Source organism: Heloderma suspectum, chromosome 4 (genome assembly GCF_057233095.1).
Source record: "Heloderma suspectum isolate Gila_16-S chromosome 4, 16-S_ref, whole genome shotgun sequence".
Classification (NCBI taxonomy): domain Eukaryota; kingdom Metazoa; phylum Chordata; class Lepidosauria; order Squamata; family Helodermatidae; genus Heloderma; species Heloderma suspectum.
Window position 1 is genome coordinate 202,536,575 of NC_139461.1, and position 22,157 is coordinate 202,558,731.

Consider the following 22,157-nt stretch of genomic DNA (forward strand, 5'->3'; position numbering starts at 1 on the left):
CACTTAGGAAAGATTTATGTTCAAACCTGGCAACATATGCTCTCAACCAATCTTTTTTTATTACTAAAAAAACACCCTACCCCCCCCCCAGCAGCGGTATTCATTGTTATTTAAAAAAAAATAGCTACCAACATCGTTTTGGCATAAGCTGATAAAACGATGTTATAAGGATGATACAGGAGTCTCCTAGGACTTATTATTAGATTAGATTTTTGTCCCTCCTTTACCCCGGCGAGCTAAGGTTGGTGTACATCTTTCTCTGCCACCCATTTTATCCTCATTATACCGCTTTCGGGTAATCAAGCTGAGAGTCTGTGGCTAGCCCAAGGTAACTTAATAAGCTTCAAGGCTTGACTGGGGATTTGAACCCAGGGATGGTATCCAACTGTGTCATAATGTCATTCCATTAGCACAAATGTCATTGTGCTAGTGGAAACTAGGTTCTGAACTATGTGCAAGAGAAGAATCCAACTAAAGCTACATTTGCGCAAGCATGGTTGCACAAGCCGTTTTGCATAACTCTTGTGCAACCTGTTGTGCAACTTGTGCATTCCCACTGTGCAACCAGTTATGCGACTGCTTGCAACACATTGTGCAAAGCGTTGTGCAATGCATTGTGCAACTGGCTGCACAACTGCTCACACAACCAGTTGCACAAGCATAATGGGCAACCACTTGCGCAATGAAAAGATTCAGCAGAGCTCTGCTACCGCTATTTGAGTTTGCGGAATATCATCACTGGTTGCTGCCCTTGGTCTCCGCAGTCCAACACTCTAATAACCACCCCAGCACCGGAGCTCCTTGCAAGTAGGGATGTACGAAAGTGACTTACCTTTCGTGGATTATGTTGATGGTGGGGGGGAGGCGTTCCGTCCCTCCCGCCGGAATCCTGGACGGGGGGAGGCGATCCGTTCCTCCCCCCCGGAATCCTCGATGGCCGGCTGTGTTCCGCGGCAGCTCCGTGGAACAGCCGGCCAGGCCCAGCCCAGCCCAGAGCCATCCGCAGCCAGATTTCCAGCCACAGAGGGCTCTGGGAAAAAGAAAAAAAAACCGCGTACGCAAATGGCGGTGGCTACGGCCGCCACCATTTGCATTCCTTATTTTTGGCCGTCTGAATCTACGTAAATATTTACGTAGACTATGACAGTGAAAATAAAGGGGAACGGAAATAGCATAGTGGGCACTATTTGCGTCCCTTTTTGATTCACTGTTTTAGCCTACGAAAATCTTTACATAGGCTAAAATGGCGAATCAAAAAGGGACGCAAATAGCGCCCGCTACGCTATTTGCATTCCCCTTTATTTTCGCCGTCATAGTCTACATAAATATTTACATAGACTAAGACGGCCAAAAATAAGGAACACAAATGGCGGCGGCCGTAGCCGCCGCCATTTGCGTACGCGGTTGTTGTTTTTTTTAAACCCACCCAGCCATGATAGGCTATGTAAAGATTTACATAGCCTATCACATCGTGTTTTTTGTTTTTTTTTCACCCAGCCATGATAGGCTACATAAATCTTTACGTACCCTATCATGTCTTTTTTTTTAAACAAGACTGGAAATGGCGGCAGCAGCAGCCGGTCGGAAGACCAGCCGCTGCAGCAGCCGCTGCCGCCCGGAAGATCCACCCCAGGTAAGTCTCGTCCCGGGGGGGGATCCGCGGGGGGGCGGGCGGCAGGCCTTTCCGCCACGGAGTTCGGGGGGCCAAATGCACTGGTATTCAGCCTCACCGAGATCCGTGGCAGAATTCTCTGACATCCCTACTTGCAAGCAGGAAGAGTACTGTTGTCCACCACAGGGTAAAAAGCTTGTAGTGAAGATTGCTGGCTTTATTTCAGCATGAAGTTTGCATGATATTGTGTCCTTTGTAAGCACAACAGAATAAAATATAATGAAATACGAATGGAACAGCAGCCTTCACTTTGAAATTTCCTTTGGCTTTGTCAGTCCGTGTCATATATCATCAAATTGTTCTGTGAAGGCTTCAGCCACAAGAGTCTCATTATAGCTTGTCAGACTGGTCCTTGTCTGGTGTAAATTGGTGGTACACTATTAAATTCAGGGAATGAGTCCAATTTAAACCAGGTGGGGATCTTGCCAGGAAAATGAGGTGGCCATAAAGTTATAGATAATACTGTTGTAGTTTAGTTTATAATCTGGAAGATATGGGAAATGCATGACTATTGAGGGGTTTTAAGTCTTCTACACTGATACTTGATAATGTATAATAATCACTAAGTCATCATTGCTCTCTAATTATAAGCAATATACTAAATAAATAAATAGTTTCATTTGGCTGAAATCGTCATTGGTCTGAACCATCATGGAGTCGGTTTCACAGAGGGTGCATTCGAGAACCATGCGGCATGAAGGCAGAGTAGGCAGCTGAGAACATTTGTAGGACAACCTCCTCTCTGCTTTTTCACCATGCTGCCCATCTTGACACATGTTTCAAGATGTTACTGTGTGTGGCACATGGTCTGAGCTCCAGGTCAGGTCAATATCCAAATGATTTTGGCCATGTGACAGGTTATATGCTCAGAAAGAAGTCCAAGCGATTTCAAATTATGACTTACTCCCCCAGAAACCATACATAGGATTTCATGCTTAACCATGAATAGCTTGATCTGGATTGTGACCACCACCTTCAGTGTCTAAGGATCTTGGAATCCTGCTTTAGAGCCATGTTGCCTTTAAAGCTGTATGCAAAGGTCCTCTTGAAATGATCCACTGTATTTGTGGGCAGAAAAATTGGGGGAACCATGTCATGGAATTTCTGCAGGGGAAGAGAAATTCTCCAGTGATTTCTCAGATGGGAGTCTCACCATCAGCAGTGGAAGTCGCACAGCTTTTTCTTTTTTTCTGTGTGTGTGTTGGGGGGTCAGTGAGTTGCTGTGGCAAGTGGTAGCTGCAGCAGCAATTGTGTGGGCAACCTGGCCACAATTTTACATCCACTGCAATGCCCTGGACAGAGCATCATTCTGAGACATTGGGTGGGGAAAATGGTTGTTGTTGTTGTTCATTCATTCAGTCTTGTCCGACTCTTCATGACCCCATGGACCATAGCACACCAGGCCTTCCTGTCCTGCGCTCTATCCCAGAGTGTGCTCAAGTCCATATTCATTGCATCGGTGATGCTATCTAGCCATCTCATCCTCTGCTGTCCCCTTCTCCTTTTACCTTCAATCTTTCCCAGCATCAGGGTCTTTTCCAGGGAGTTTTCTCTTCGCATTAGGTGGCCAAAATATTTGAGCTTCGGCTTTAGTATCTGTCCTTCCAATGAGCACTCAGGGTTGAATTCCTTTAGGATTGATTTATTTGACCTCCTTGCAATCCAGGGGACTCGTAAGAGTCTTCTCCAGCACCACAGTTCGAAGGCATCGATTCTTCGGCGCTCAGCCTTCCTTATAGTCCAGCTCTCACAGCCATATGTTGTTACTGGGAAAACCATAGCTTTGATTATATGAACCTTTGTCAGCAAGGTGATGTCTCTGCTTCTTACTATGCTGTATAGGTTTGCCATAGCTTTCCTCCCAAGGAGCAAGTATCTTTTAATCTCATGGCTACAGTCACCGTCTGCGGTGATCTTGGAGCCTAAGAAAATAAAATCTGTCACTGCTTCCATTTCTTCCCCTTCTATATGGCAGGAAGTGATGGGGCCAGATGCCATGATCTTAGTTTTTTTAATGTTGAGTTTCAAACCAGATTTTGCACTCTCCACTTTCATTCTCAATAAGAGACTCTTTAGATCCTCTTCGCTTTCTGCCATTAGGGTGGTATCGTCAGCATATCTGAGGTTGCTGATAATTCTCCCAGCAATCTTAATTCTGACCTGTGATTCATCTAACCCGGCGTTTCTCATGATGTACCCTGCATGTAAGTTAAATAAGCAGGGTGACAACATGCAGCCTTGTCATACTCCTTTCCCAATTTTGAACCAATCGGTTGTTCCATGTCCAGTTCTTACTGTTGCTTCTTGACCCTCATACAGGTTTCTCAGGAGACAGGTAAGGTGGTCTGGTACTCCCATCTCTTTAAGAATTTGCCACAGTTTGTTGTGATCCACACAATCAAAGTCTTTAGCGTAGTCAATGAAGCAGAAATAGACGTTTTTCTGGAATTCTCTTGCTTTCCCCATGATCCAGCGGATGTTGGCGATTTGATCTCTAGTTCCTCTGCCTCTTCGAAACCCAGCTTGTACTTCTGGTAGTTCTCGGTTCACATACTGCTGAAGCCTAGCTTGTAGGATTTTGAGCATCACCTTGCTGGCATGTGAAATGAGCGCAATTGTACGGTAGTTTGAACACTCTTTGGCATTGCCCTTTTTTGGAATTGGAATGTAAACTGACCTTTTCCAGTCTTGTGGCCACTGTTGAGTGTTCCAATTTGTTGGCATATTGAGTGCAGCACTTTAACAGCATCATCTTTTAGGATTTTAAATAGCTCAGCTGGAATACTGTCATTTCCGCTAGCTTTGTTGTTAGTAATGCTTCCTAAGGCCCACTTGACTTCACTCTCTAGGATGCCCGGCTCAAGTTCAGTGACCGCACTATCATGGCTATCAGGGACATTCAGATCTTTCCTGTATAGTTCTTCTGTGTATTCTTTCCACCTCTTCTTAATCTCATCTGCTTCTGTTAGGTCCCTGCCTTCTTTGTCCTTTATTATGCCAGTCTTTGCACAAAACGTTCCCTTGATATCTCCGATTTTCTTGAAAAGATCTCTAGTCTTTCTCATTCTATTCTTTTCCTCGATTTCTTTCCATTGTTCATTTAAGAAGGCCTTCTTGTCTCTCCTTGCTGTTCTCTGGAACTCTGCATTCAGTTGGATATATGAATATTTCTCCCTTGCTTTTCGCTTCCCTTCTTTCCTCAGCTACTTGTAAAGCCTCATCAGACAGCCACTTGGCTTTCTTGCATTTCTTTTTCTTTGGGATGGATTGAGTTGCTGCCTCCTGAACAATGTTACAGACCTCCGGCCATAGTTCCTCAGGCACTCTGTCTATCAGGTCTAATCCCTGAAATCTATTCCTCACCTCCACTGTATATTCATAAGGGATATGATTTAGGTCATACCTGAATGGTTTCGTGGTTTTCCCTACGTTCTTCAAATTAAGCTGAAATTTTGCAAGAAGCAGCTCATGATCTGAGCCACAGTCAGCTCCAGGTCTTGTTTTTACTTACTGTATGGAGCTTCTCCATCTTTGGCTGCAAAGGACATAATCTGATTTCGATATTGACCATCTGGTGATGTCCATGTGTAGAATCACCTCTTGTGCTGTTGGAAAAGTGTGTTTGCTATGATCAGCATATTCTCTTGGCAAAACTCTATGAGCCTTTGTCCTGCTTCATTTTGTACACCAAGGCCATGCTTGCCTGGTATCCCGGGGATTTCTTGACTTCCTACTTTAGCATTCCAATCCCCTATGATGAAGAGGACATCTTTTTTTGGTGTTAGTTCTAGAAGGTGTTGTAGGTCTTCATAGAACGAATCAACCTCTGCATCTTTGGCCTCTGTGGTTGGGGCATAGACTTGAATTACTGTGATGTTGAATGGTTTGCCTTGGATTCGTACTGAGATCATTCTATCGTTTTTGAGATTGAACCCCAGTACTGCTTTTCCCACCCTTTTGTTGACTATGAGTGCTACTCCAGTTCTTCTAAGGGATTCTTGCCCACAGTAGTAGATATAATGGTCACCTGAATTAAATTCGCCCATGCTTGTCCACTTTAGTTCGCTGATTCCCAAGATGTCGATGTTCAATCTTGCTATCTCATGTTAGTCCACTTCCAGTTTACCTTGATTCATTGATCTTACATTCCAGGTTCCTAAACAATATTGCTCTTTACAGCATCGGACTTTCTTTTCACCACCAGACACATCCACAGCTGAGTGTCCTTTCGGCTTTGGCCCAGCCGCTTCACTCTTTCTGGTGCTACTTGGAAATTCCCTCTGCTCTTCCCCAGTAGTCTATTGGATACCTTCCGACCTGAGGGGCTCATCTTCCAGCGTCATCTCTTTTAGCCTTGTGACATGTTCCATGGGGTTTTCTTGGCAAGAATACTGGAGTGGGTTGCCATTTCCTTCTCCAGTGGACCACATTTTTTCAGAACTCTCCGTCATGACCTGTCTGTCTTGGGTGGCCCTGCATGGCATAGCTTATGGCTTCACTGAGTTACGCAAGCCCCTTCACCACAACAAGGCAGTGATCCATGAAGCGGGGGGGAGGGATGGTGGTCAACACAAAAAAATGGCAGAAAAGCTTTGGAAAGGATTCTGCAAAGATACCCTATTTTTCTAAGGTGAAAAATAATTTCAGAAAAAATTAACTGTTCGCTGTAAAATGGTAAGGAATGGCAATTGCTTGATCTGACATTCATCAATATCTATACACAAGGTAGACAGTTAATACAACTGGGGACCCACGACAAAGTCTTGCTTGAATTAACAAAGGAATGCTGTCCTTTTAAAGACTGACCTGGTTCGCATGACAGGATGAGCCATGGTGGATTGTCACCATGGGCTGTCTCAAGGTAGCTTGTCGTGATGTCTGAACCTGGAGCAATTTTTTCACCATGGGTCGTTTTCCATGAATGAGCCACCCACAGAATCCATGGCTTGTTTCTGGGTTGTTCAAGGTTGCTTGTTTTCAGGGTGGCTTGTCGTGACGTCATCGTAGGTAGGGATGTCAGAGAATTCCACCATGGATCTCGGTTTCCCCGAAATCTGTGGCGGAATGGCCTGCCACCCCCCCGCCACTCCGTCGATCCCCCCTGGGATGAAAGTTACCTGGGGCGGATGTTCTGGGCGGCGGCGGCTCCGGCGGCGGCGGCTGCCATGGCGGCAGCTGCCGCGGCTGGTCTTCCAACTGGCTGCCGCCACCGCCATTTGCAGTCTTGTCAGGGTTTTTTTTTTTTACAGAGACGTGATAGGCTATCGTAGCCTATCATATCCTGGTTTTAAAAAAAACAACACGTATGCAAAGGGCGGCGGCTACGGCCGCCGCCATTTGCGTTCCTTATTTTTCACCGTCTTAGTCTACGTAACTATTTACGTAGACTATTACAGCGAAAATAAAGGGGAACGTAAATAGCGTAGTGGGCGCTATTTGCGTCCCTTTTTGATTCGTTGTTTTCACCTATGTAAATATTTACGTAGGCTAAAACGTAGGCTAAAACGTAAAGGACAAGGGAGAGTGTACTGAATGTGTTTGCAACCTTTTAAATTTATTATTATTATTATTATTATTATCGGTCCTGTGCAAGTGTGCACATTTAAAAGTCCATGGCTATGAAATTTGCCTAATTTCCCCCTCCACTTTACTGCTCTGCCATGAAATTTGCATATCGTTACAGACCATCCCCACTCCCTGCTCTTTCAAGAAAATTGCATATCTTTACCTTGGAATTTGCATACTGTATCTTTATTGATCCACCTCACTTCTCTGCCCTGAAATTTATGTGTATTAACTGATCCCCATCACTGCTCTGTAACCCAGACATATATCTGATAGCTAACAACAGAGACCAGTGCAGGGAAGTGACAAGCACAAAGTGGGGGGGGGGGGCCTGAAGGAGAATTCTGGCTGCAGGAGAAGGAGCTTTCTGGCAGCTGTAATCATTTTGGTAGTATGTGAAACAATCTTTTGTTTTGTTTTTTAAGGTGTTCACTAGCAAGGCAAGCACCAAAGTGGAGGATGAAATTGATAAAGACATTGTCAAGAGGGGGATATTGGTTGTTGTTGTTCAGTCGTTAAGTCGTGTCCGACTCTTCGTGACCCCATGGACCATAGCACGCCAGGCCTTCCTGTCCTCCGCTCTCTCCCGGAGTGAGCTCAAGTTCATGTTCATTGCATCGGTGATGCTATCTAGCCATCTCATTCTCTGCCGTCCCCTTCTCCTTTTGCCTTCAATCTTTCCCAGCATCAGGGTCTTTTCCAGGGAGTTTTCTCTTCGCATTAGGTGGCCAAAATATTTGAGCTTCAGCTTCAGTATCTGTCCTTCCAATGAGTACTCAGGGTTGATTTCCTTTAGGATTGACTGATTTGACCTCCTTGCAGTCCAGGGGACTCGTAAGAGTCTTCTCCAGCACCACAGTTCAAAGTAGGGATGTACGAAAGTCACTTACCTTTTCGCAGCTTGGCTTCGCGGTGGGGGGGAGGCGCTTCGCTTCTCCCCCTGAAGTTCAGGCTAGGGGGGGGAGGCTTCCTGCCTCGCCCGGCCGAAATTCAGGCCGGGGGAGAGGCTTCCTGCCTTGCCCGGCCGAAATTCAGGCCGGGGAGAAGCACCCCATCTCCCCGGCCACGAAACATAAAGTAAAAAAAAAAAAAAGACCCCGTGATAGGCTACATGATGATTTACATAGCCTATCACGGCTAGATTTCCAAAGTCAGCCGTGATAGGCTACGTAAATCGTCACGTAGCCTATCATGGTGACTTTGGGAAAAAAAAAAAGCGCGTAGGCAAATGGCGGCTCCCATGGGGACCGCCATTTGCGTTCCTTATTTTGGCATGTCTAGTCTATGTAAAGATTTACATAGACTACGGCGAAAATAAGGGCACGCTATTTGCGTTGCCCTTATTTTCGCTGTAGTCTACGTAAATCTTTACGTAGACTAGACGTGCCAAAATAAGGAACGCAAATGGCGGTCCCCATGGGAGCCGCCATTTGCGTACGCCCTTTTTTTTTCCAAAGTCACCCGTAATAGGCTACGTGACGATTTACATAGCCTATCACGGCTGACTTTGGAAATCTAGCCATGATAGGCTACGTAAATCGTTACGTAGCCTATGCACGGGTGTGTGTGTGTTTTTTTACTTTAGGTGGGGGTTTTTTGCAATGGCGGCGGCGGCGGCAGCCGGTCGGGAGACCAGCCGCCGCCCCCGCCCGCGAGGAACCGCCGTCAGGACCCACCGCCGGGAGGGACATTTGCCAAAGTTAAGTCCCGTCCCGGGGGGGTGGGGGGGCAGAGAATTTCACCGCCGATTTCAGGGAGCCGAATGCGTTGGTGCTCGGCCCCCCGAAGATTCGGGGAGAAATTCTCCACCATCCCTAGTTCGAAGGCATCAATTCTTCGGCGGTCAGCCTTCCTTATAGTCCAGCTCTCACAGCCATACGTTGCTAATGGGAAAACCATAGCTTTGGTGTGCTGGGCTAAATAGTGGGCAGTCAGCCTTGTGCTCCTGTGCACTTGTTGCGCAGGACCCTGAATTTTTTTTTTTAAGTTTACAACCATGTTTCCACATTTATAAGGCCTGAGGAAAATTATATGCATCTGGCAATCTGATGTGGAAGGGGAGTTAGTTTCCCTTATGAGCTGGCAACCCCAGAGGACCAATTGCAGAAAGGGTGCTGAGGAAATGAGGGAATGAGGAAATGAGGATTTATGCTGCAAAGGCACCTGGGATACATGCCCGGAGTGGGCAGGAGGACAAATGGGGAAACAACCCATGGGAAGCTGCGGTGTACCCAACTGTCTGTCAGGAGTAACGTGAGTTATCGAGCAACCAACCAACCCACAGTGGCTTATCTTCAGAGTGGCTTAGTGTGATGTAGGGATGGCAGAGAATTCCGCCACGGACTCCAATGAGGCCGGATTCCAAAGAATCTGGCCTATGGAGTCCATGGCGGAACAGGGCACTCACCTCCACCTCCTTCTGGAATCCATCCGGGCCAGCTGCTCCATGCAGTGATCCTGCGGAGCTGGCTGCCAGGTCTGCATTGCTGGCAATACAGCCGGCTGCCATTGTCGTGCCATATCGCTGGGCTAACTCCGGACGTAAATGGCACCCACTACACCATTTGCAGCTGTAAAGCTGTTAGATTAACCTAAGTGCAGCCATTTACAGCTGCAAATGGCTTAGTGGATGCCATTTGCATCTGGAGTTAGACCAGCGATATGGCACGGCAATGGCAGCCAGCTGTATCACCAGCAATGCAGACCTGGAGGACGGCTCTGCAGGATTACCGCAGAGCGGAGCTGGTCCAGACGGATTCTGAGAGGACAGATGGATTGCCTCCCTGCAAGGGCGGATTCCCACCCTGACCAGCAGGTAGACAATCTGCCCATCCCTAGCATGATGTGAAACTCACCCACTCACTTTGAGTGCTTCAGAAGTGACCTCTTCCCACTGGTTATCCATCTCCTTGCTGCTGCTGGCAGCCCTCAATTTCTCCCACTTAGAGGAGAGCAGAGGGTGTGTTGTTTTGGAAAGCAGTTTTTGTGATCAACAATACTTTAGAGGCACTCTTATATTTCCCAGGCACACCCAGCAGTGGGCAGCCTCGGAGCAGCCCTGGCTCCATTAACTACCAGCCTGGATTCCTTCCATCCCCCTTCTCAAGCCCCTGCATGCACAGACCATACGTGTGCACACACAACTGGTCTTTATGTGGGTGGTTTGAAGGGTTACCCACTTCGAAGGTCATTTGAAAGATTTTTTTTGAGTACTTCTGCATAGCTCAGGGTTCTATTGGCTATGCAAATGCCTTTCTCTTGTTTGTACATGGGGTCATTTTAGCTACAAAGCCGACAGTGCTCAACCACCTGAATGTATGTATGTATGTATGTATGTATTCATTCATTCATTCATTCATTCATTCAAAATGACTTTTAGGCCACTTTTAAGGGTAAACCCCCCTCAAGACAGTGCACACGATAAAAACCATACAACGGTATACAAAATAGGCAATAAATATACAATAAACACTGTAAAAACAAGACTAGAAGGAATGATGAGGAATATATTCTAAAATGGGAAGACATGCAAGGGGCTGTATAGTCTTTAATGTTCATCTACTCTTATAGCTCATTTCCCCACCACCACCCATTTTATGTCTGTAGAATTCTGATTATTGGAGTCATTTTTTCTTGTCAGTAGATGGCAAAGAAAGAACTTGACTTTATATCTCCTCTGTGCAAAGCCCATGCTATATTTACTGTACCACATTTGCTCAATCGACTAATTAAACCAGCGAAGTTGTCAATAAATTCTGGCTGATTTTTCATGTAATATTGCAGCATTCTCCTGCCTTGTAAATTTTCATTTGAACACTTGATGCCAAGTCAGAGGGCATCTTTAATTTGGTTTCCCCTGCATTCGGTCCCATTTGGATGCATGCATATAAGTTAAGTGCTGGTTAATAAGGATGAAAGTAAGTAAATAAATCTAAGGGAGTCTTCTTTAAATGTTAAATTGCAGTAATATATGCAGTGCTATAGTCCAGACTTTATTTGGTTCTCTTTCAACTACTTTATTAATCCTAATTTATCCCCCACTTTATTAACTCTAATTTTGAATTGCATCTTAAGAGAACAAGTTAGATGGCCGAGAAACTATTAGTGATGAAGGAGGGCCTCAGAGATGTGAACAGGACAATCAACCAGTAACCCAAATCAATGCTACTGACCCTACTTTCAGTGGTGAAACTCAGTTCCAAGAAATGTGTTTAGAAAATCTAAGGGAAATGTTTTATTATTCATTCTTCAACAGGGCAATCTGAAGTCTGGAATAAGGTTTGTTTGGGTAGCCTGTGACAGGAATTGTTGATGGATGTGAGGAGATGGTAGAAGAATCTAGCACTGTGTGTGGAAAACTCACTTTCGGAAAAATGTTGCAAAGGTTTGAGAGGCTTTTGGAAAGTTGGGCCCAAGATAGAGGATGTGAAAGCATACGAGTATTTCAGAAGAACACATCTCCTCCATAAAACAAACCCTATATGGTTCCGGCCCAGCCTATCTTAAGGAGTGCCTCCAGCAGCACCAGACAGGCCGCTTAACAAGATCAGCCTCTGATGGCCTTCTCTCTGTCCCATCAGCCAGGACAGCTAGACTGGTGGGGACAAGGGAGAGGGCCTTTTCTGTGGTGGCCCCCACTCTGTGGAACTCCCTCCCTAGGGAACTCCGTCATGCCTCCTCTTTAATGAGCTTCCGTCGTGCATTAAAAACGTGGTTGTTCAGGCAGGCATTTTTGGTGGGTTAGGGTATTTTAGAAAATGTTTTTATTGTAGAATTTTATTGTTTTAAACTGTTTTATTGTGTGTTGTACGTCGCCCAGAGTGGCTGGGTGACCAGCCAGATGGGCGATTAATAAATTTAATAATAAATAAATAAATAAATAAATAAATGTCTTTGCATTCATATTGCCAGGATTCTCATTACTAGTTAGGGATGCAATGGAAATTCATTTCAGTTCATTTTGGATCAGGATTTTACCTAGTTTGCACCTTCCAGACTGAACACAGATCAGGACATATTCTGTGGTCCGAGTCTGAACATTTCAGAGCTTGCAATATGATTTGCTGACCAAAAAAAAAAGAGTGTTCAACAGCTCCTTCCTTGTTCTCCTTGATCTCTCAGCAGCTTTTGATATCGTTGACCATAGTATCATCCTGGAACGCCTGGAGGAGTTGAGCATAGGGGACACAGTAGTATGATGGTTCCATTCCTTCCTCTCTGGCACGTGCCAGAGGATAGCTCTGCGGCTAAATTAATAAATTTATTAGATTTATTAAATCTAATACATAAATAAATAAATAAATAAATAAAGCATACATTTGAAAAATGTGCATGAAAAATGTGTACTTTTGAAAAATGCATGCAGATATGCTTTAATCAATGGGAGAAGAATATGTGCATTTGATGTGACCTTTGGAAAAATAGGCATGAAAATTAGGGATGGGCGGATTACTTACCCCATTCTGGATGGGGGCGTCTGGTGGTGGGGGGAGGCGATCGGTCCCTCCCCCCGGAATCCTCCCTGGCTGGCTCCACTCCACGGTGAGTCCGCGGAGCTGCCAGCCGGGCCCGCCCGCAGCCAGACTTTCATCCACTGCCGAGCTGAGGCCGCAAATGGCGTCCGGCATAGTGGGTGCCATTTGCGTCCCTGCATTAGCCATGATAGGCTACATATATATTTACGTAGCCTATCATGGCAAAGAGCAGGGACGCAAATGGCGCCTGCTACACCAGTTGCATCCCTGCTCTTTTCATTACAGGCTACATAAATATATACATAGCCTATCACGGCTAACACAGGGACGCAAATGGCATAGCGGCTGCCATTTGCGTCCCTGCATTAGCTGTGATAGGCTAAGTATATATTTACATAGCCTATCATGGCAAAGAGCAGCGACGCAAATGGTGTAGCGGCTGCCATTTGCGTCCCTGCTCTTTGCCGTGATAGGCTACATAAATACTTATGTAGCCTATCATGGCTAAAGTAGGTAGGCAAATGGCAGCTGCAGACCAGGGTAGCCATTCACGGCCGCAGACCAGGGCAGCAGACGGACCAGACCAGCCGACGCCGGGTAGGGTCCGTCCCGGGAAAATTTTGTGGGGTGACGGTGGGGAGTGCTCCGTTCTGCCACGGACTCCGGGCGGGGGGGGCGGATTCTAAAGAATCTGGCCTCATTGTAGTCCATGGTGGAATTCTCTAACATCACTAATGAAAATATGCATGAATTTTCATGCAAAAAGAAAGAACAAAGCTACCAATCTGATACGCATTCAAGTCAAAACGAGCTTCGAGATGGAATTTGGAGAACTTTGGCTAGCTCGATTTGCACATTCCTATTACTAGTATACTCTTTAGCGAATATCATAAATGTACACTTTGGGCATACTGAATTTATGCAGAGGACTCCTATTATCCTGTCTTATCTAAAGCAATTCGGCTCCTTTCTCCCCTTAACTGGCCCACCTGCCCTGCTTTTCCTTTAAATCACACAGCAATCACAGCAGAGGCGCTAAGCCACTAGGGTTGGATGGATCAGTCTGTATTGAATCTATCTGCCCCTAAAATATGTATTTTCAAATGTGTTTTTGAGCCAAGAACTGCATTACAAAATTTTGAGAAATGCACAATCCAAAGGATAACTCTATTTTGATCCATGTATTAGTCCAGGACTTACAAATTCGGTTGCTAAACTTAAAAAAAGAAAGAAAAAAAAGTCTGAATGAAATTCTCCAGCATTCCTATTAGCTGGTTGTAATCTTTCCTTCCTACACATGGTGGGGATGACCCTCTCTAAATACCTCTATAGCCTAATCCTAACCACGTGTGCTCAGAAGGTAGTCCAAATGTTTTTAATGGTATTTACTTCCAAGTAAATGTGCCTTTGTTTGGAACCTTTGAAGTGAGATAGAACAAAAGAAAGAGCAAAAAATTAAGTGGGTTACACATTTAATTCTTAACATAGTGTGTGTGTGTGTGTGTGTGTGTGTGTGTGTTTAAGGAACCTGGCAAATTTGAAGTGCAGTTGAAAAGTACTGTATCCTGAGGCAGCTTTAATTTACATACCCAATCCTTACTCAGCAGACTACCAGAAGCAGTGAAGATATTGAAGCCATAGATGGGTCACATTTAACTGTTCTTGAACAATTTGTCATATATATTACGCCCTAACAAGCTTTCTCTATTAGACACCTGGAATCATTACTCTTATTTCTTCTGCATTTGTTGCTAAAAGCATGTATTAGGCATGCAAGTAAAATGCCAATCACAAAGCACAACAGTCTTTTTTTCTCAGTACAAATACAGAAATGGATTCATTATTTCTTCTTCTGTTACAGTGTAAATGCCACACTGCATTTTTTTTATAAGAATCAACTTGCTAGACTAGACTAATATCCATTTAGCCCGCCATTCTGTTTCCAACAGGGGCCAGCCAGATGCCTGTGGGAAGCTTACAGTACAGTTTTATCATTTATAACATTGGGAAGTGAACAAGTGGTGCCTGAAGGATTCTTCTGTCCAGTATATAAACACCTAGACCAGGGGTGCTGCCCAAGGGAAAAAAAAAACACTGCACAAAAGCCTGGAAGCCACCAAACAAGTAGTGGTTGAAGAAAAGGAGGTAGGACCAGGGTAAGGGCTACGGCCATCTGGGGAACAATGGAAGGCTGGATTAGGACCCCAAGAGGGCTAAATTTGGCCCTTGGGCCTGAGGTTCTGCAACCCTGACCTAGACCAACTGTAAACCTACTAAGGCTTATGACTAGGGATGTCACAGGCACTTGACCAGGTCCGGGAGTCCATCACCCCCCCTGCCCGTGACCCCCAGACTGCACTCGCGGAGACACTGTCCTTGCTCAACACCCACTTGCATCCTCCTGGACTCACCACGATCAGTCCTGTGAACACCCACCATTTTCCCGCCTGAGTTGTCTGCGCAAAAAAGAAGTTTAAAAAATGTGCATATTTAAATATGCGCAGTTTGGGTCCAGGAAAGATTAATGTGTGTAATATTAGAGGTATAATGCCTCTAATATTGCACATATTAAGCTTTCCTGGCCCCAAACTGCACATATTTAAATATGCACATTTTTTAAAACTTCCTTTTTGAGCAGACAACTAAGGCGGGAAAATGGTGGGCACTCACCGGATGGGATTGCGGTGAGTCCAAGCAACTCACCAAACTTGTGGGCTGCCTGAGCACGGGTCTGGGGGGGGGGGGTGAACAGGTGCCGCACTTCTGCGGGCACCCAGAGAAGCTGAGTTGGGGTGGGTTTTCCCATCCCTACTTATGGCTGCTTCCTTGGTAACAGTAACAACTTGATAGACTCCCAATGGTAGGCCTCATTTACAAAGTAACTGTTAGGCCTCAGTTAGAAGTAACGTTTTCACCTCTAACCTTTCCCCTTATAATCGTAACAATACTGTATTACGAAACACACTTGTTTTATACATTTCACATGACACTGTAAACATCTTTTATCTCAGGGTTTTTAGATTTACCACAGAAAACCTTACCATGTTGTTTGGATCCAGCATTCATTATTCAGAGGTATTTGTGGTGAAACATTCAATTTAGTCATTGTGGCTTATAGGTCCAAACAAGTTCAAGGGTAAAGACAAGTAGAATTGACATCTGAGGAAGTGCATCCTCTGAGGCCAATTCCCTATCCCCAAGGGGAGGGGGTCCTTCTGGCAGCTTAAAGGATCCTATTGGTGGTGAATTACACTCAGGGAACACATACCCTGAGCTGTGTGTTGCCTGAGGCCCATTTGTGCCCATAGCATGGGTGTGGGATATGGGAGCAAGAACTACACATAGACAGTGGGGGGTTAGTAATGGTTACCACATTTTTTGATTCCAGCTCACAGAATCTGGCAAGGCATGGGGCAAGGATCCAGGCACCAGTGAGGCTGACTGCTGACTAATACTATCAACCAGCCCACATACTTGGAGAATGTTGATGGAGGAATTTCAGGTCTGAACCAACAGCATAAATCAACATGGGGGCCATTCCTGCCCTGTGACCTGGGTGTGTGACAGGTGTGCTAGCCCCCCAAGCTGGGCTGGGGCCTTGACACAATTTCTCAGGAAGATCCCTTAAGGAGATCCCCCCCAGTGAAAGGAGCAGGGAGCCCATCCTTGCTATGGCCCAAATGCATCAAGTGCCTGCAACGAGATGCTGTGGAAATAATATTTGTTAATATGATTAAATAACAAGGTCCGAATATTGGCATGAGGAAAGCAAAACTGCTACATCCCTGAGACCAATCATGAATGTGTATAAAATCCTTCTTAGCCCTTTCAACTAGCCGTTAAACGTCATCCGTGGCAATGTAACAAGCACTAAATTTGTGGTGGTGGGCAAGGAAGCTGGTGTTGGCAATGTTGAGGCCTTATACTGCTGGGCATTTATAGTTGAGGAACAGTCCAGAGGCAGAAGGTTCCCTCTCAAATCTGCTCCATGGGCCCATGGCCCACCTGGTGTAGCCAATTGGCTCCTGGGGCAACTGGGTGGAGCACAAGCCCAGTGCACCATCAGCTACATAAGGCGGAGGCTCCCCTCGCCCACTTTCTTCCATCTGTGTGACAGGCACAAAGAGGCAGCCCTGGTAAAAAGTGACCCACAGCTCGACACCCCACCCCACAGATTATTTTTTTTTTAGTTTATGTGTGGGGGAGGAAATTAGGCTCAGGAACCAATTCGCTACCCTGGCAGCGAATCAGCATTGGGCAGTCCCCATCACAGCATAAAGAATCCTTTGGGGAATGGCTGAATATGGACTCAGAGGCTACTTGCTTCCCTTCAGCCTATCAGCCCCAGCTGATTGATAACTTGCACCAGGCAAGGACCAATCCTATCATTAGGCAGCGTGATGTGCCTGCCTCAGATGGAGGTGGAGCAAGGAGTAGCAGCAAGATACAGGTAGGGATGGTGGAGGATTTCTCCACGAATCTCGGGGAGGCCAAATGCCAACACATTCGGCCCTCCAAAATTGGCGGTGAAATTCTCCGCCCCCCCTGCCCCCCCCCCCGGGATGGGACTTACCTCCCTCAAATGTCCCTCTCGGCGGCAGGTCCTGGTATCGGTTCGGCATCGGTTCGGCGGGGGCAGGGGCGGGGGCGGCGGCCAATCTTCCGACCGGCTGCCGCCGCCACCATTACAAAATAAAGTTAAAAAAAAAAGTGATAGGCTACGTAACGATTTACGTAGCCTATCACGGCTAGATTTCCAAAGTCAGCCGTGATAGGCTACGTAAATTGTTACGTAGCCTATCACGGATGACTTTGGAAAAAAAAAGTGCGTACACAAATGGCGGCGCCCATGGGCGCCGCCATTTGTGTTCCTTATTTGGGCCCGGGTAGTCTCCGTAAAGATTTATGTAGACTATGGCGAAAATAAGGGCAACGCTATTTGCGTTGCCCTTATTTTCGCCATAGTCTACGTAAATGTTTACGTAGACTACCCAGGCCCAAATAAGGAACGCAAATGGCGGCACCCATGGGCGCCGCCATTTGCGTACGCGCTTTTTTTTTTTTTCAAAGTCACCCGTGATAGGCTACGTAACGATTTACGTAGCCTATCACGGCTGACTTTGGAAATCTAGCCGTGATAGGCTACGTAAATCATATTAGGGATGGACGAAAGTGACTTACCTTGTCCCGCAGCTTGCTTCGCGGTGGGGGGAAGGCGCTTCGGTTCTCCCACTGAAGTTCAGGCAAGGGGGGGAGGCGCCCCGCCTCGCCTGGCCGAAATTCAGGCTGGGGGGGGAGGCGCCCCATCCCTCGCCGGCGAAATTCAGGCCGGGGAGGAGCGCCCTGTCTCCCCGGCTGCGAAAAAAAAAGTAAAAAAAAACACAAAAAACACACACCCGTGATAGGCTGCATAGCAATTTGCGTAGCCTATCACGGCTAGATTTCCAAATTCAGCCGTGATAGGCTACGTAAATTGTCACATAGACTATCACAGGTGACTTTGGGGGGGGGGAAGCGTGTACGCAAATGGTGGCGCCCCATGGGCACCGCCATTTGCATTCCTTATTTTGGCACGTCTAGTCTATGTAAAGATTTACGAAGACTACGGCGAAAATAAGGGCAACGCAAATAGCGTTCCCTTATTTTCGTCGTAGTCTACGTAAATCTTTATGTAGACTACCCCTGTACAAATAAGGAACACAAATGGCGGCGCCCATTGGGCGCCACCATTTGCGTACGTGCTTTTTTTTTTCCCAAAGTCACCCGTGATAGGCTACGTGACGATTTACGTAGCCTATCACGGCTGACTTTGGAAATCTAGCCGTGATAGGCTACGTAAATCGTCACATAGCCTATCACGGGTGTGTGTGGGTTTTTTTTACTGTACTTTTTAATTTTGTAATGGCAGCAGCGGCAGCCAGTCGGGAGACCGGCCGCTGCCCCCGCCGAAACGCCGCCGAACCACCGCCGGGACCCGCCGCCAAGAGGGACATTCGCCAAAGGTAAGTCCCATCCTGCGGGGGGGGGCGGCGGAGAATTTCCCCAACACTTTCGGGGGGACGAATGCGTCGGCACTCGGCCTCCCAAAGATTCATGGAGAAATTCTCCGCCATCCCTAAAATCGTTACGTAGCCTATCACGGGGGTGTGTGTGTGTGTTTTTTACATTTTCTTTTTTATTTCGCGGCTGGGGAGCTGGGGCGCCTCCCCCCCGGCCTGAACTTCGGGGGGAAAACCAAAGCGCCTCCCCCCCTCCACGAAGCAAGCTGCGGGACCAGGTAAATGAATTTCGTACATCCCTAGATAGAGGAGGGCAGGGTGTGTAAGTGCCACGTGGCTTCCTCTAAGCTAACCTGTGCCTTCAGGTGTGGTCAGGGGAATGTTCCACCTCCAATGTGGAAGTAAGATTCTACTGCCAGACCAGTAGGCTTCTGTACATTGAATGGGGTGGGCACCATCTTGTCCTTCACCTCAGGCACCTTCACCTGGCTGGTACCTTTTCCCTGGCAGCATGAGGGCACTGTGTACACAAACCCATTGGCCCTCACTTGGGGTTGGGATGGCAGGTTATTCTGACTCCTAGTATTTGTCTTCAGTGGTGGGAAGCCTCTATTCTACTCCTCCTCAACCACCACTCATTTTGACTCCAAGCAGATTCGGATGTGCAGCTCAACACCCACAGGTTGCAGGGTTGTCTTCCATTTCACTGGTTTCTTTGGGAGAGGATTCAAAACACTCCGGATTGCTTCAGAGCTGGGCTTCTCTTACTCTTGCTAGGCAACTGGACCAAAAGCATCAATCATGATTTCATGTGGTTAATTGATGCATTGGGGACCAGACTTCATGTTCCCCTAGCTCTCTTCAAGATATGAAAGCATCAGTAAGCGATGGTGAACATTAACAGTTGGATCACAGCTTAAAAATGGCATTTTGATTAATTGAAAATGCCGTGTGGTCTATCAACGGTTACAGCAGGGTCCTAAAGGCTGCCTCCTATTCCCTCACCTTCCATCCTTCTCCACTCATTCTGAACTCACTTTTGAGACTATGCAAGTAAAGCCCCAGCATGGAGGACCATCATAGACTGAGAAGGCCTGAAGTAGAGGGGGGCAGATTTAGGGCTTTATTAAATGCCTAAACCATCCATTACGTAACTTTATTATTTGTATAAAATAATTATAATTGGTCATATTTGGGGGAAGGGTGGCAATCATGGCATGCATTTTCTCCTCCAAGCGCTGAAGTGTCTTGGGCCAGCCCACAGGAGGGCATAGAGAATACTATTCCTCAGTCTAATAAGTTGAGATATGAATGACCCTCCTGCTAGAGATGAGTGAACATGCGACGTTCAAGCTTGTTGAAGTTATCTGAATTCTTCCTTATTTGGTCTCATTCATGTTCCCAAAGGCAAATGTCTTTTTTTTTTTTAAGTGCATTTTTTTCCGATCAAAAATTCACATTTTCCCCCATTTGATCATCTGAATGCAGCCAATATGCCTTTCCACGTCAGAGCAACCAATATTGAACCCAGGGCAAGAGCTGAGGATTCTAGCCTGAGGCCTTCCAAGTCTTTGATTCCAACCCAGATGAAACCTCCCACAGGAATACAGAAATGCATTAGGATTGAGATATTTTGAGTGATTTAATGAATGGATAATAAAAGCTAACGACTATCATTTGTAGTTGTACATTTCAAGGGGATCTGGCTGATATGGTGGGTTTTTCCTTCCTCCTTTAAAACTACAAAAACAAAACAAAAAATCAGAAAGATGCACAATGCACATTTTTATAAGGGGCTTTTCAAAGGGCATAAATATATGGTTGCTGACATTTTGCCTCTAAGGACCCTTTTGAACACATTATCTCCACAGCATTGCTCCAATCTAACTGTTTAAAATAGAATAAGTTGGGAAAACTCCCTTCAATGTGTTTTCAATTGCAGATCATGGCACTTTCATCCAACAATTTTGAGAAGATAACTTTTAATTACAATAATAAGAACCACATGGGCAGTTGATTGATGCAAACCTGATGTGTTCTCTTACTTTATTAATCTTTTTAATTAGAGTCAAAAGAATGTTTTATCTGTCGGGAAGGAGATGAGATGGGCCGTGACGCTCTGCTGCACTTCTGTGACTGCAAAAACTTGATTGCTCACCAGAAATGTCTTTTAACTTGGATACAAAAGGTAAGGGAACTGATGCATAATATACCCTTCCAGTTCAGTATCTTCAGTCTTTCACTCTTCCTGCTACAGTTTGTGTCATCATCGTATAATAGATAAATCTGAAGTAGGCCTTTGCTACCTTTATTTGCAAATGGGTTACAGGCCACAAATTTTTCAGAAGACCTCTCTGGGCAACATTTTCTGGGAATGGTATTTTCTGACACACACACACACACACACACACCGCCCCCGCCCCAAAACAGAGGGCCATTTTGTAGAATAATATTTTGGGGTGACTGCCACATTTTCCCCACAATATCTTGGAACAGTGCTACACCAGGAGCATTATGGGAGCGGAGGGAAGAATGGCAGCTCAGCTGCCAAGTTAGAAGCTCTACCGCTGGCAGCAAAAATAAACATTAGGAAAAAAAGAAGGGAGCCACACTGCTACTTCTTCTAGTGTGAGCCCCCTCCCCGAACAAAACATTGGAGAGTAGGGATAGGTGGATCACTCTGCATATGCCCTGCGCAGCGCTCGCTGAACCCCCAGCACTTACCCCGCCCAGGCAAGCAGTGCGGGGTGAGCTGCTGGGTGGTTCATGGGGTGCTCAGCATTCATGCCTGTAATGTTGTGGACAGTGCCCTTTTAAGGCCCCCATTTGCATAGATGGGGAGGCTTCAAGCCCCAACTGGGTGCCCATGCCATCCTTATTGGAGAGTTACTTTTATCCCCACCCCACCCCACCCAAGTCTATAAAGTGATACATCCCTGGAGAATTTTCACCCAGTCCCTGTTGTTATTTAATAACAACATTTTTGGAATTGTTTAATAGCCCAATTTTTGGGGTAAAATTCCTCACTAAGTGGATTACAGCGTACTTTAAAATACAAAATAAATCATCAAACCATAAAAACAATAAGTATTCAATACATAAACCATTAAAATAATAAATAAGTTGGCAAATAAGACAGCATCAGATATGACTTTAGTCAGAACCATAGTAAACAGGAATCCATTCACAGTTCCCAAAGGAAAACATTCCAAAGATCTGGGGCCACCACCTGGTAATCACCATTGTTACAACTCTTTTTGGTGGCCAGAAAGCAGGGTCTCAAGATCTTAAAGTCTGGGCCAACTCATTAGGGTGCAGATTAGTCCCTTCAGTTAACCTGGTCCCAAACCATTTAGAGATTTAAAAGCCAATACCAGCACTTTAAATTGGTCCCAGAAATGAATGGGCAACCAATTATTTGACTGGTGCAGAACGGGTGTAACATGA

General features: G+C 45.9%; 1 protein-coding gene across 20 annotated transcripts in view; it reads left to right on the top strand.

Annotated features, from left to right (window-relative positions):
- LOC146347963 (uncharacterized) overlaps nucleotides 1-22,157 on the top strand; it is a 372,707-nt gene that overhangs the window by 47,586 nt on the left and 302,964 nt on the right. For 9 of the 20 annotated variants that reach the window (XM_084852014.1, XM_084852003.1, XM_084852004.1 and 6 more), the window contains one exon: nucleotides 20,777-20,898. In XM_084852014.1, coding sequence (XP_084708140.1) covers nucleotides 20,777-20,898 — 122 coding nt within the window. The other 11 variants (XM_084852006.1, XM_084852011.1, XM_084852007.1 and 8 more) reach the window with 3 other exon arrangements.